Source organism: Orcinus orca, chromosome 16, assembly GCF_937001465.1.
Source record: "Orcinus orca chromosome 16, mOrcOrc1.1, whole genome shotgun sequence".
Classification (NCBI taxonomy): domain Eukaryota; kingdom Metazoa; phylum Chordata; class Mammalia; order Artiodactyla; family Delphinidae; genus Orcinus; species Orcinus orca.
Window position 1 is genome coordinate 53,154,032 of NC_064574.1, and position 15,811 is coordinate 53,169,842.

The 15,811-nt window shown below is 48.9% G+C and overlaps 1 protein-coding gene across 2 annotated transcripts; it reads right to left on the reverse strand.

Annotated features, from left to right (window-relative positions):
- Positions 1-532: 532 nt before the first annotated feature.
- Positions 533-10,323, reverse strand: NMRAL1 (NmrA like redox sensor 1). Of its 2 annotated transcripts, none has more exons than XM_004270227.3 (6): positions 10,071-10,323; positions 9,802-9,875; positions 6,265-6,503; positions 3,358-3,607; positions 1,901-2,091; positions 533-821 (listed from the first exon to the last, which is right to left on the reverse strand). In XM_004270227.3, the coding sequence occupies exons 2-6, from the start codon at positions 9,839-9,841 to the stop codon at positions 642-644; spliced, it is 900 nt and encodes a 299-aa protein (XP_004270275.1). In that variant the 5' UTR covers positions 9,842-9,875; positions 10,071-10,323; the 3' UTR covers positions 533-641. The 2 variants fall into 2 exon arrangements, with proteins under 2 accessions (XP_004270275.1, XP_033284813.1); XM_033428922.2 differs by having other exon boundaries at positions 10,034-10,323.
- Between the last annotated feature and the right edge of the window lie 5,488 nt (positions 10,324-15,811).

The following is a 15,811-nucleotide window of genomic DNA, read 5'->3' on the forward strand; positions in this document are numbered from 1 at the left end:
TCTAAAGCAAGCAGGAGAGGGAAACGGTCCAAATGCCTGGGGAGCTCAACCCACCAAGTAGGGCTGGGTGGTTATTTCTCTGATTTCCCTTCCCAGCCTTTGCTGCGGGCGGTGTCACCTTTTCTCAGCAGTGTCCAAGTCTTATATGACCTGGGGTCCACAGAACTGCCACGTTCCTTCAAGGGTTTCTTTCCAGCCTGTTTTGCGATCACCCACATCTCGAGGCCTCTGCACCCGGGGGCCCAGGAGGCAGGAAAAGAGTGAGGGAGAAGGGGCCAGTCTTCCTGCCCTAAAACTCAAAGAAGGAACACGTGGGTGGCTGCACTCACGTTCTGGAGAGGAACGGCGTGTGTGCAGGGGTGTCAAATGTTGCTCCTGGCTGGCGGGGGTAGGGGGGTCCTCTCAGCCCCCCCCCCCCACTTGACTGGGCCCACCACCACTTTATGCTTCCTGTTGGAACTTTCATGTCCTCAGGCAGCTGCCACCCCAACCCCAGTCCCTGAAACAAAGCACTTTTCTTTTGGAAGCCATCTGTGAGAACAATGGCCTTTATTTAAAAAATAAACTTTCTTGTAACACAAGAAAGGATCACTGTGACTATACCTCCCGTCCCCCCAGATGGGGTTGAGAGGTGGGCAGGGTCACAGTCCTGCAAAGTCCCCTTTGTGCTGCTCCAGCCACTGGTCCAGCGTCCTGGCCTTGGGGTTGAGCCTCAGGCTCAGTTCGATGTTGCGGTCAGGTTTCAGGGCATAGAAACGGAACATATTGGCCAGGTCCTGGGCGCCGGGGAAGCCAAGCTTCTCGTAGTCCTCGGGGCTTATCTGGAAGCAGAGGGGAGTCTCTTAGGGTCGATCGGCATCTGCAGTACCCTGACCACGCTGTTGACACCTCAGTTCCTACCCTGGTCCCCACTAAGTTCACGTGAAAACCAGTCTATTATAAAGATGAAACGTCAAAAACCACTGTTCTAGGGCAATTTAAATCCTGTTCTTGCAAGATGACGAGATGAAAACTTCTCAGTCCTTTCCAAATCAGAACTATGCTTACGTCACTTCTTGCTGAAAAAACCAAAGGTGTTCCCCTTTCCTGACCGAACTGAATCTTACCTCCTCAGCTTCCAAATCCTCCATGACTGCCTCAGGCTTTCTTTGTTTAGAGAGTAATATGCAACCATTTAGTGCATGTTTTCTAGTGCGTTCATTGGGAGCATTTACAGCAATTGTTCCATTCAATCCTCACAGCAGCCCGAGGAGGGGGATACTCTCCATACACCCACTTTACAGATGAGGAAACTGAGGCAGAGAGGGGTCAGGGGCTGGGCCTCCAGTCACACACGGGTGGGTGTTAAGGGCTGGGAGCAAGATCTGAGTCCAAGGTCTGACTGGCCTGGCCTGCTGTAGCCTCTCCCCCATCATTGCTCTGCTTGGGTCTGAGGGCGCTCTACAGGTGGTTTTTGTCATTTAATGACTTGGAGTAGCCCAGATTTTCATAATGAGAAACAAGAAACAAGGCACCTGGGGGTCTGGACAGGAAGACAGAGTAGGCAAGGGGAGGAGGGGACTGTGCCAGGCCAAGAAGAGGGGACCAGGATGGGGCCTACTCCGGCCTCCTTCCCCTCCCCGAGAGAAGCCCAAGACACCCTGCGTTTTCCCTCCTTGCTTTGGCCCCTACTGTCCCCTCTTCCTGGAACCCTTCCTTACCACTTGATCAACTGACAAAACCAGAAGTTTCACTCAGTGGCCACACCTGGCTCCTAAGAACAGCACGATATAAACGTTCACAGTGAATGAATTTGGCTTTACGCTGCTCAGAGTGCTAGGGCAGCCCTAGATGCCCCTTCCCTTCTACCCACAAAGCCCCTCTGACCGCGGCTGCCAAGTCCCAAGCCTGGGCCCTCCACCTTGGCATCTCGCACGGTCTTCCTGGTATGCCTGGAGAGCAAGGCAGCGTACTCCTCCACCGTGTGCCTGCAGGTGCTGAGCCCGATGTTCTGGCCGATGTAGTCTTCGGGCATCTTCAGCAGGCTGAGCACCACGGGGCCCAGGTCGGACACAGACATGCCGTCCATGGGCACATCACCCATGGGCAAGCCTGGGAGGGAAAGAGGGACGTGCTGGCACGCGTCTCTGAGGGGTCGGTCCCCACCGGCCAGTCGACTGGATGTGTGCACAAGCCAGCACCTGGCACGAGGCAGACACCCCCGGTGTCAGCAGGAGAAATGAGTCAGGAAATGGGACACGATCGAGCTGTGCCACCTGGCAGGCCATTCAAACCCTGGGAGCCTGGCTGTGCTCTTCCCAAGGCGGGGAGAACCCTGGGCCTGCTGCCCCTCTCAGGCCTGAGACGGGAACAAGGGGAAGGAGAGGAAGGCTTTGATAGGCACCTCTGAGAACGGGAGCTCCCAGGGTTCAGGCCCCCGTACACTTCGTCAGACCCGAATCCCTGATAGGGACGCCTGTGGTGGGGGGTGCTCCAAACACCAGCTCCACCAGCAGGAATGCTCGATCAGCTGAGGCCAGGGCTGACCCCAGAGCAGCATGACGGGTGCTGATAAACATGTTAAATTAACGAGTGACTCCACCTGCCAAGGTGTGGTCTTGGGATGGAGAGGCAGAGCTGTGTCCTGATGAGGCACCTGGAGCGCTCAGGCCCTGCCCTATAAAATTTCCGTGGCTGCCCATTCAGATGGGCCAGGGAGCCTGCCGGGGTGGAGTCTGTTCCAACTTACAGACGGAAGACAGGTGAATCTGATTATGGCTTTGCAAATCTCTGGTTATGGCTTTGCAAACCGGTATGCCAACACAAGGACAAGACTACTCACCAGCAGGTGAGACCCAAGCGAGGGTGAGCGGCGTTCACGCAGAGGTGAGAGGCTGGGAGGGCTCAGACCCCTCCTGCTCCGCCTGCTGAGCCACCTGCATTAACCCACTGCCCCGCCGGCAGGACACAGGTCGTACATGGTTCCCTCGAAGCTGTTTACAGATTTGCAAACTGATGTTGAGAAGAAAGTGCTTTCCTATTTTGGGAAATCTACAATTGGACCTCGCCGTCCAAATCCTCTCCTTATTTATGAAGCAGTAACGATAAGCACACTCTCTCCGTAAAGCTCTCCGACAGACAAAGCACTGCATCCCCAGACTCGGCAGATTTTCCCATGGCCCCGGGGAAGTCCGAGTCATGCCCATCTCACGGGACAGGACGCAGAGGCCCAGCATGGTCACATGCGTTGCTCGCAGTCACAGCCTAACGTGAGCGAGCCAGAGCTTGGACCCAGAGCCCTCTGAGGACAAGCCCAGTGGGCCACCACGGCTCCACACGGTGAGAGGAGACACCCGAGGAAGCGGGGAGGGCACTCACTCAGCAAGTAGCTCTTTCCATCTGGGGCTTTCTGGGGCAGGAAGCAGGAGAGGAGGTTCTCGAAATAACAGGGCAGCCGCACGCTGGTCATGGGGACGCCAATGTCCCGGAAATATTCCTCCACCTCCCCTTTGCCGTCAAAGTGTCCTGCTGCCAGTCTCCCTGCTGTCAGCTTCTTGATGTTCTCCAGGCCACTGTAGACCACGTAGTGCAGGCCCAGGCGCTTCGCCAGATCGGCCAGCAGCTTTCCCTGGTGGGCAGGGAAGGAGAAACCACAAAGCTCAGAGGGAGGATGTGTGTCCCCATCACAGCACTGGCTCTCCCATCCCAGAGGCCACTGTGCCCGGTGCCAAGAGCCCTCTGATAAGGCTCCCTCTTCCGTGTGCGGCTCACATGGCGCCACACGCTCTACCACGGGATTATAAGCTTCTCACCACTCGCATAGCCTTAGCGCCCCTTCTCTAGATCGTCTGGGTCGTTCCACCTTCCAGTGTACTGGACCACAGCCCACCGTGTGCCACGTGGGAGGGTGCGCACAGAGGCTTCCGCCTCTGCCTGCTCTCAGAAAGCATCTTGTCCCCGTGCTGGGCCGTCTTCCTGGGAGAGCCCCAACCATCCCCTAGGGAAGTGCTACGGCTCAGCAGTTAAGCACACAACACAAACCACCTGGGCTCCAGACCAGCTCTGCAGCACACTGGCTGTGCCATCCAAGACAAGGGGTCTAACTGTTTTGGCCTTGTCGGTTAAATGGGGACAGAAACACGACCTGCTGCACAAGGCTGTGTAGGGTGCTGGATGGTGGCCTCCCAAAAGATATGTCCATGTCCCAAACCCCAGAACCTGTGAATGCCACATCATTTGGAAAAAGGTTTCTGCAGATATTTTTGTTAAGGAACTTGAGATCATCCTGGATTATCCTCCTGGGCCCTCAACCCAATGACGAGTGTCCTTATGAGAGATGGAAGAGGAGACACAGAGAAGAGGAGAGGCCTTGTGTAAACAGAGGCAGAGCCCGGAGTGATGTTGCCTCACGGAGAGCTGGTACCACTGGGCGCTGGAAGAGGCAAGAATTGGAACCTCCCTTGGAGCCTCCAGACAGGGCAGGGCCAACACCTTGCTGTTGGACTCCTGGCCTCCAGAACGGGGAGAGAATAAATTCCTGTTGTTTTAAGCCACCTGGCTTGGGGTCATTTGTTATGGCTCAGGAGGTCAGGTTGACGAGATCTGCGTGCACCAGAAAAGCTGTCTCTGTCCACTCTCTGAGATGGGCTTCCATGTAAGACTGTAACTAAAGAAAGGCTCAGGGCTAAAAACAAGTTTGGAGACCAGTGGTCCGGTCCAGTCTCCCTTTATTGTACACAGGAGGAAAGACAGACCAGCGCGGGGAAGTCACGTCCACAGCCACAACGGTGGGGAGCTGTGGATGAGGCAGGACTGAAAGCCGACAGGCACGGGTCTCAGCCCAGTGCCTTTGCTGTGGCACCAGTCATACCTCCCACAAATACCTGAGTGCCTGCTACGTGAAAGGCCCACCGCAAGTGTCCCCACCTTCCAAGAGACTTTAAAAAGATGCGTGTTCCTCTCACATCCCTCCCCCCACCACCTGGGCTCAATAACCACCCAACCAGAGAGAAGCTGGGTGGAAAACAGAATAAAGAGAAACAGAAAACATCTGAAAGGGGACATGGAGGACTTTTCGGAATGATGGAGATGTATTATATTTTGATTAGAATGGTAGTTACATGGGTATATTTATTTTCAAATTTCATTAAATTGTACAATTAAAAAGTTTACTTTTATTTATTTATTTATTTTTGGCTGCACTGGGTCTTCGCTGCTGTGTGTGGGCTTTCTCTAGTTGCGGAGAGCGGGGGCTACTCTTCGTTGTGGTGCGCAGGCTTCTCATTGCGGTGGCTCCTCTTGTTGCGGAGCACGGGCTCTAGGCGCGTGGGCTTCGGTAATTGTGGCACGCGGGCTCAGTAGTTGTGCTCGCAGGCTCTAGAGTGCAGGCTCAGTAGTTGTGGTGCACGGGCTTAGTTGCTCTGTGGCATGTGGGATCTTCCTGGACCAGGGATCAAACCCATGTTCCCTGCATTGGCAGGCAGATTCTTAACACTGCACCACCAGGGAAGTCCCTACATTTGATTTTAAGAAAATTATGGGTCAATAGAGTTTTTTAGAAAGTGTAAAGAGTCACTGGATGACACAAAGCAGATTGTGGTTGCCTGCGGCTGAGGAAGTGGGGAATGCGGAGTGACCGCTACCAGGTATGGTGTTTCTTTTGGGGTGATGAAATGTTCTGGAATTAGGTAGTGATAATGGCTGCACAACTTTGTGAATATGTTAAAAACCACTGAATTGTACACTTTAAAAGGGGGAACAGGGACTTCCCTGGTGATCCAGTGGTTAAGAATGAGCCTTCCAATGCAGGGGATGCGGGTTTGATGCCTGGTTGGGGAACTAAGATCCCACATGTCGCGGAGCAACTAAGCCCGTGCCTCAACTACTGAGCTGGTGAACCAGAACTAGAGAGAAGCCCACGTGCTGCAACAAAATATGCCGCGTGCCGCAACTAAGACCTGACGCAGCCAAAAATAAATAAATAAATACTTTAAAAATAGTAATAAAATAAAAGCTTTAAAAACAAAAGGGTGAACAGTATGGTACATGAATGATGTCTAAAAGAAGTCATCGGATGAGGAAGCGGCCACCTTCTGCCCTCATCAAAGTCTAGGAGGGCTGCATAGAAGAGGAGGGGAAAGGCCTGCAGTGTCAGTGGTCAGGCAGGGGTCAGCCCCTCTCTGGCAAGTTGGAGCTGCCCCACAAGGGCAAGTAGAGACCTGGGAGCACCTTTGAAGATGGCCTGCTCCTGCCCTGGCTTCCCCATGCCCTCCCGCCTGCCCTTACCTGCTTGACCTCCTGCTCCTGGCTGCAGTTCTCCCAGTAGTTGGTCACGATGAAGGTGGCGTGAGCCCCGATCAGGGCCAGCTCCATGCTGGCCTCATCATCCTGGTCTCCCTGCACTACTTCTGCACCTTGCAGCCTCAGCTTCTTCGCTGCCCTCTGCCCAGGGTCCCGGGTCACCACTCGGACCCTGAATGTCCCATCTTCCAGGAGTGTCCGGGCCACTGAGCCCCCCTGGGCACCTGCAGAGAGGCAGAAAGACCCGCAGGGTGGGACCAGCCTGGGAGCCTGCCAAGGGTGAGGCCCTGCAGGGAATCCTCCACCACAGCAACACACCTGGCACTTTTCACCTGTGATTCCCACTGTTTTGCCTCACACAATCTTGTAACTAACAGCTTCATTGAGATAGAATTCACATACCGTAACATTCATCCTTTTATTTTAATTTTATTTTTTTAAATACAATTTTAAAACAAATTATTTATTTTTGGCTGTGTTGGGTCTTCGTTGCTACACGCAGGCTTTCTCTAGTTGCGGCGAGTGGGGTCTACTCTTTGTTGTGGTGCACAGGCTTCTCATTGCAGTGGCTTCTATTGTTGCAGAGCACGGGCTCTAGGCACATGGGCTTCAGTAGTTGTGGCGCACGGGCTCAGTAGTTGTGGCTCACAGCTCTAGGGTGCAGGCTCAGTAGTTGTGGCGCACGGGCTTAGTTGCTCCGCAGCATGTGGGATTTTCCTGGGCCAGGGCTTGAACCCGTGTCCCCTGCATTGGCAGGCGGATTCTTAACCACTGTGCCACCAGGGAAGCCCACGTTCACCCTTTTAAAGTGTACAGTGCAGCAGCTTTTAGTACATTCAGAGTGTGCAACCATCATTGCAGTCAATTTTAGAACATTTTCATTGCCCCAGAAAAGAAAGTCCATACCCATCAGCAGCCACTCCCCATTTTCCCTTCCCCTTTAGCCCCTGGCAACCAGTAATCTACTCTCTGTCTCTACGGATTTGCCTATTTTGGACACTTCACATAAATGGAGTCACACAATATGTGGTGTTTTGTGTCTGGCTTCTCTCACTTATGTTTTCAAGGTTCATCCATGTTTTAGCAGTCATCACACTTACACCTTTACAAAAATTTTAAAATGTATTATGAAATTTTTTTAAAATATTTATTTATTTATTTTGGCTGCGCCAGGTCTTAGTTGTGGCATGCGGGTTCTTTAGTTGCGGCATGCATGTGGGATCTAGTTCCCTGACCAGGGATCGAACCCGGGCCCCCTGCATTGGGAGCGTGGAGTCTTAGCCACTGGACCACCAGGGAAGTCTGTATTATGAAATATTTAGCACATACAAAAAAGGGATACTAACACCCATAAGCCCACCGCTTAGCTTAAGAAATAAAGTATCACCTATACCTTAAAAAAAAAAAAAAAAAAGATTGAGGGGAATTCCCTGGCAGTCCAGTGGCTAGGGCTCTGCACTCTCACTGTTGAGGGCCTGGGTTTGATCCCTGGTCGGGGAACTAAGATCCCACAAGCTCCGTGGCACGGCCAAAAAAGAAAAAAAAAGAAAGAAAATTATTAAAATCATCAAAAGAAAGAAAATAAAAATCATCCATAAATATATGTATAAGAACATTGGCTGCAAATAAATAAATAAATAAATAAATAAATCCACTCCTTACCAAAAAAAAAAGAACATTGGCTGCAGTATTATTATCCATAGTGGAAGTTTAAGTGGACAACCTAGATGTCCTTTGGTAAGAACCTGGCTAAATAAGTGCTAAATCCATACAAAAGTGATTAAAAAGAATGTGGCAGGGCTTCCCTGGTGGCACAGTGGCTAAGAATCTGCCTGCCAGTGCAGGGCACACGGGTTCGAGCCCTGGTCCGGGAAGATCCCACATGCCACGGAGCAACAAAGCCCGTGCGCCACAACTACTGAGCCTGTGCTCTAGAGCCCGCGATCCACAACTACTGAAGCCCGTGTGCCTAGAACCCATGCTCCACAACAAGAGAAGCCACTGCAATGAGAAGCCTGCGCACTGCAACAGAGAGTAGCCCCCGCTCGCTGCAACTAGAGAAGGCCTGCACTCAGCAACAAAGACCCAACACAGCCAAAAATAAATAAAAATAAAAATAAAATTACAAAAAAAAAAAAAAAGAATGTAGCAGATCTTTATGCACGACTTATGTGACCACAACATGTCCTGGAGTGGAAAAGGCAAACTGAAGAACTACAACTACCCTCATACAGTACTGGTGGGAACGTAAAGTGGTACAGTCGCTTTGAAAAAGTCTGGCAGTTCCTCAAAATGCTAAACACGGTCACCATATAATCCAGCAATTCCACTCCTAGGTATAGTCCCAAGAAAATTAAAAACATATGTCCACACAACAACTTGTATGTGAAGGTTCACAGCAGCATTATTCACAATAACCAAAAGGTGGAAACAAATCAAATGTCCATAATGGATGATGGATAAACACAATCTGGTATATCCATATAATGGAATATTATTCAGCCATAAAAAGGAATGAAGTACAGATTCATGCTACAATGTGGATGAACCTGGAAAACAATGCTCAGTGAAAGATGCCAGACACAAAAGGCCATGTACTGTATGATTTCATTTATATGAAATGTCCAGAATGGGCAAATCTTTAGACAATAGACTGCCAGTTTCCAGGGGCTGGGGAAATGGGGAGTGACTGCTAGTGGGTATGGGTTTTTTTGGGGGGGTGATGAAATGTTCTAAAACTTATTGTGATGAGGGTCACAGAGCTCTGTGAATATACTAGAATTGAACACTTTAAACATGTGAAGTGTATGGTATGTGATTTATACCTCAATAAAGCTGTTATATATTTTTAAAATATATACAGTAAAGAAAAAAACAGGTGGGGTAAAAATAAAACACTCCCATTTAATAAACAGTATCTTTATATACCTAATTTGTCTGGAAGGATACTCAAGAAACTTTTTTTTTTTTTTTTTGCAGTACGCAGGCCTCTCACTGTTGTGGCCTCTCCCATTGCGGAGCGCAGGCTCAGCAGCCATGGCTCACGGGCCCAGCCGCTCCGCGGAATGTGGGATCTTCCCAGACCGGGGCACGCGGCATGTGGGATCTTCCCGGACCGGGGCACGAACCCGTGTCTCCTACATCGGCAGGCGGACCCTCAACCACTGCGCCACCAGGGAAGCCCTACTCAAGAAACTTGACAACAGTGATGGATGGGGTTTCGGGGACAGAGGTGGGAGGGAGATTTAATTTTGATATTATGTGCAATCACCTGCTATTCAAAGCTAAGTAATTTTTTAAAAAAATTCAAAGGGAATCTGCTCTCAGGTCCTGCCCCACGGCCCCACCGTGAGTCAGGGGTCCCAGCCATCTCATCGCTCCCTCCAGGACGCCGGGGACGTCTTCTGGAGCTGAGGGGCGGGCGCCCACGCTCTGCGGGGTCGGACCGGCCTGACCTCCGCCCTGGGCTGGCCTTGGTAAGGGGTCCTGCGCCTCGGGGCCCCCGTTTGGGGTTTCGCTTACCTGTGGCTCCAAACACGACCACCAGTTTCTTGTCTGCCATGAGGCCGGGAGCCGGAAATTAAGTCCGGAGAGGTCTGAGGGCCGTGAGAGGTGCACAGTCGGTGAAGGGGTCGGCGGTGCCTGCCCGGAACGACCCCGCGCGCGCCGGGTAGGACCAAGGGGGCGGTCCGGCCGGGAGAGGTCGGGACACCGCGACCCCCGCCCCCTCGGGCCCGACCCTCCCGGGTCCTACCTGCACCCGCCGCCCGGGTCCCCCAGGTCGGCTGTACCTCCTAGCCGCGGCCTAGGTGGGAAACGGTCCGGGAAATAGGGACCCCCGGTTTTGCAGCCGAGTCCACCGCCGAGGGGAAGGATGGAAGCCTGCGAGCGGCGCCGCCCCCCGCCCCCAGCTCCAGCTGCAACCTTGCAAAGTCACCCCTTCCCGGCGACCCTGCGTGAAGGGACCCCAGGCTGGCCTGCTTCCGAATCCCAGCCGTCTGGACCCTGACTCTGCGCGGAGCTGACCCGCCACCCCCCTCCGCGGACACAGATGGTTCGTCCCAGCTCCGGCTAGACTCAGCCTCAGGTCAGAACCCGCCAGCCCCACGCCTGCGTAAACCGAATTTGTGTAAATCGGATCTAACCGAAATGTACACGCCGAGGGCTTCTTAGCCGGATGCTGGGGGTCATGACTGTGCGAAGCAAAAATAAATACATAAACACATAATAAATAAATAAAATTTTATCTTGCATGAGCATCTGAACTTTGATATACGGGTGTCACCCAAAGACAAATAAATCTATATCTGTGAGTCTTAATACCCAAGGCTCTGTTTGAGTTCTTGTATACTTGACTCACATTTGAGGTTGCTACTACTTGCCCGTTTTGAATTCTATTTAACAGGAAGGAGATCTCTCTCTCTCTCTCTCTCTTTCTTTTTTTTTTTTTTTCTTTTTTGGCCACAGGCAACGTCATGTGGGATCCTAGTTCCACGACCAGGCATTGAACCGTGCCTCTGCAATGGAAGCGGGGACGGCCAGGGAAGTCCCCAGAAAAGAGATTTCTTTGTGTTCAACTAAAACTCAAAAATGGCCCTCTCACTCCTCTTCGGAAATTTATTGCTGACTGGATAAAAGCATTCATTTTTTTCCTTTCATTCATTCCAAAATGTGTACTGACTCCTCAGGGAACGTCAGCTTCCTGACAGTAAACATTCTGTGTTCACTGCTGAGTTCCCAGCACTTAAAATAGTACCTGGCACAAAGTAGTCGCTCAATAAATATTTGCTGACTGACTGGTTGTCTAAACATCTACTAGGAACTGGAGTCACAGGGAAATCAAAGTAAAACTGGTGCTGTTTTCCCGAATCTAATAGTGGAGATAACCCACCAGGTAATGTGTATTTTATGTATGTAAAATATTGGTCTTTATGTGTTGTAAGATGCGTTTATTTTAATAAATACTCATTTATGTTTGTGTTTACAAGTGAAGGTGGTGTCTAAATAGAATGTTTAAATCTTGCATTGTCTCCACACCCTGTTATGTATGTCTCTGAGCTCAGACTGCAAAGTTTGCCAAGAATACCTTCCTCCCACCACCTTAGATAGGGCTGACTCCTACTCATTCCTTAATGCGCCACATAACCACCACTTCCTCCAAGAAGCCATCCCTGACCCCTAGGCTAGGGTAACTACTATTTCACTCCCATCTCTATTCCACTGGCAACATTGTCTCTACCATATTAGACCCAGGGCTTCTTAAGAGCTGGCCCCATGTCTTTTTTGTCTCTATCTCTCTCCCTCCTGGCACAATGTCCAGCACTTAGTAGGAACTCAATAAATACTCACTAAATGGAACACAAGTGCATATTATTCTGATAAAAGATGCGGTTTTTCTTTAACTGCATGGGTTAAACCACAAAACTCGATGTTCCGAGGTCTCCACTTTAAGGAAATAAATCCAAACAAGGAGATCCCTAGTGGGACCAGCTGCATAATATGCAAGGCCCAGTGAAAAAAGAAAATGTGGGGCTCCTTGTTTTAAAATTACCAAGAACAGTGATAGCAGAGCATTAAACCAAACCCAAGGTCCTTCTGAGCCTGGGACCCAGTATGACTGCTCCAGTCATAAGCCCATGAAGTTGATTGGCCCTGGTCCCTAGGTTTGAGAGTAGCAGCCCAGGGCCACGCTGGGGCCTGAGCAACTCCAGTGCCCTTTGGCCTTGCTGAACCTGAAGCTTGGAAATCAGTGCAGGCAATGAGTGGCAGGGAACAGCATCTCTGCCCTGGGCTTCTGGTCAGTGGTGCTGGTGCCAGGGAGCTGTCCTGAAGTTGGTGGGCAGACAGGCAGGCTGGGCAAAGGTCTTGTTTCTTGAAGCCCCAGCTACCCACCTCAGGCGGTTCCCTGAGGCCTGAGGGAAGAGATTTGGCTACTGACTGGCATATGATCAGCCGTGACTCGGCACCTCCTGTGGGACTTTATATCTGACAAAGGACTTCCAGCAAAGCACTTGCCAGCAGCTCACTCAGCCAAGCGACATGTACTAATGATGATAACAGTGGGAACCCTTCTCTGGGCTTCTCCTACATGTCAGGCACAGACTTAGCCCCACATTATCTCATTTTTAACTCTAGAGCAACCCCTCCTTCAATCAGTGCCACTCGATTTAATTCAATTTTACGTGTGCGTGTTTGGGGCAGGGGGCAGTTTTAAGATTCATTCATCTTTTTTCTTTTTTTTTTGGCCACGCAGCATGGGCATGCAGGATCTTAGTTCCCTGACCAGAGATGGAACACATGCCCCCTGCAGTGGAAGCACAGAGTCTTAACCACTGGACCGCCAGGGAAGTCCCAAGATTCATTCTTTTATTATTTTTTTAAGTTAATCCTGTTGTGTTTTTTGGGTTTTAAAAAAATATTTATTTATTTATTTGGCTGCACCAGGTCTTAGTTTTGGCATGTGGGATCTTTGTTGCCGCATGCGGGATCTAGTTCCCTGCCCAGGGATCAAACCTGGGCTCCCTGCATTGGGAGTGTGGAGTCTTAACCACTGGACCACCAGGGATGTCCCAAGATTCATTCTTTTAAATTTGATTTTGATAGCATAATGCATTTATTCATTCTCATAAAAAGTTTAAATGGTACAGATATATAGCACAAGTGAGCCTTGACATCCCTCTGTCATTCTAGTGTGTAAACCTTCCCTCTTTTGGATGCATTTACATGCCTAAACATGAACATGTAGAAAGATAACATTTTGCAGTTAAAAAAATAAAACAGAAAACAATTTTTAATATAAAAAATAAAAGGGATTGTTGACTAAAAAAATTAAATAGTCAATCTAAGAAAGAAATGGAAAATTTTATTCTCATCAACCTGAGCTCTGAGAACTGTTCCAAAGAGGTAAGGGAGGAGGCCAGAATATATGTGATTTTGATGAAGGGTTACATGCAGTCAAGCACACATCCTGGGAGAAGCCTACTGCTATTCATGAGGAACAGATATCTTAGTTAATTGTTTTAGTGCTTTTCTAAGTATGGGAAGATACAGGAAACTGAGTTCTTAAAAATTTCGCCTGAAAATATCTGAGGGCCATTTCTGTCAGTTTTCCTAGAGCACAAAGTGCCTCATCCTGATCTTTGCTCTTTCAGGGTGGGTTGTAGGTCAGTGACTCTAGTGGCTAATGACAATTCTTGTAGAACTGGCTGGTGGGCAACATTCTTTATTTTACAATCTCCTCCCTTTCAGTCTTAATTTCAACCAAGTTTTGGGAGGCATTTTGTGACCAGTTTGTCCCATGGAACTAGGAATGCTCATTCTCAGGTCAGGATTTCATTGATAGGCCACTTAATGTACTATTACTGGACTAGGCCCTGCTTAGAGTAGTCAAAAGCCTCTGGACCACCTGTCTTACAGTCTGTCATGGTCAAGGAAATGGTTCCCTCTTGTTGCTTCTTCCCATATGTAGAGTTACACTATTACAATCATTGATCTTCTAGAACTATATATAAGGTCAATTGTTTCAAGTTGCTTAATCGTCATTAATTTGATCTGAGGCTCAGTCACACATTTGGTAATGCAAGAAACATTAATCTTGTAAACGTAGAATACAAGTAATTCAGCTAGTTACATTAATAAAGTCATAAATAAATATTTAAGCTAAGAACTTCCATTAGGTGCAACCCAGTATCTCCCCAAGATATCTGCATCCTGACCCCTTACAGGATTGAGAAAGGAATGTTATGGTCTCAGGAATTTCATGACTAGCTTCAGAAGGGGAAAAATTGGTATTTATGGTTGAGCAGGTATTTCTGCCGCTAGGGAGGGCTGGTTAATGCATAAAGCAGATACACATAATGCACACTAGAGGGGAGGGAGGAGGCCCAAACAGAATTTTTTTTTTTTTTGGCCAAGTTGTGAAGCTTGTGGGATCTTAGTTCCCTGACCAGGGACTGAACCCGGGCCCTCGGCGGTGAAAGCGCAGAGTCTAACCACTGGACGGCCAAGGAATTCCCAGAATTTTTCTTGTCTCAAAATGTGAATTTTTACTTCATCAGTATCATATTGAATATATTTTTCCCCCGAATTTTATTATGAAAATTTGTGAACATAAAAAAAACTTGAAAGAACTCTATAGTAAGCAGCTATATATTAATACCACTTTCATTCTTTTTTTTTTCTTTTTGGCCATGCCATGTGGCATGTGGGATCTTAATTCCCCGACCTGGGATGGAAATCGCACCCCCTGCAATGGAAGCATGGAGTCTTTTAAAATTTTTTTAATTATTGTTTTTAATAACAACAATTTATTTAGTTTTTAAAATAAATTTATTTATTTATTTTTGGCTGTGCTGAGTCTTTGTAGCTGCGCGAGGGCTTTCTCTAGTTGCAGTGAGTGGTGGCTACTCTTCCTTGCGGTGTGAGGGCTTCTCGTTGCGCTGGCTTCTCTTGTGGAGCACGGGCTCTAAGCCTGAGGGCTTCAGTAGTTGTGGCTCTTGGGCTTAGTTGCTCCGTGTCATGTGGGATCTTCCTGGACCAGGGATCAAACCTGTGTCCTCTGCATTGGCAGGCTGATTCTTAACCATTGGACCACCAAGGAAGTCCAAAGGGCAGAGTCTTAACCACCGGACCTTCAGCGAAATCTCACCACTTTCATTCTTAAGATTTTGCTATATTTGCTTTATCAGATATCTATCTAGCCATCAACTAATCTTATTTTTTTATGTTTTTTTCTAGTGAGTTGCAGACATCAGTACTCTTTTTTTGTTTGCGGTACGCGGGCCTCTCACTGTTGTGGCCTCTCCCGTTGTGGAGCACAGGCTCCAGACGCGCAGGCTCAGCGGCCATGGCTCACGGGCCCAGCCGTTCCGCGGCATGTGGGATCTTCCCGGACCGGGGCACGAACCCGTGTCCCCTGCATCGGCAGGCGGACTCCCAACCACTGCGCCACCAGGGAAGCCCCATCAGTACTCTTTACCCTTTAACACTTCAGCACACACATTGTTTAGAGTTCAATATTTGTTTTTAAGATTAAATTTACATACTATCAAATGTATTTTAAAAAATTTTTATTGGAGTATAGTTGATTTACAATGTTGTTAGTTTCAGGTGTACTGTAAAGTGAATCAGTTACACATATACATATAACCACTCTTTTATTAGATTATTTTCCCATATAGGTCATTACAGAGTATTGAGTAGAGTTCCCAGTGCTATACAGTAGGTCCTTATTAGTTACCTATTTTATATATAATAGTGTGTATACGTCAATCTCAATTTCCCAATTTATCCCCCCCCCCCAGCCTTTTCCCTCCTGGTAACGGTAAGTTTGTTTTCTACATCTGTGACTCTCTTTTGTAAATCAGTTCATTTGCACCATTTTTTTTTAAATTCCACATGTAAGAGATATCATATATTTGTCTTTCTCTGTCTGACTTACTTCACTCAGTATGACAATCTCTAGGTTCGAATGTATTTTTGTATTTTCCTACAACTTGCTTTTCCCCTTCTACTTGATGTCCGCCCTTCCTTT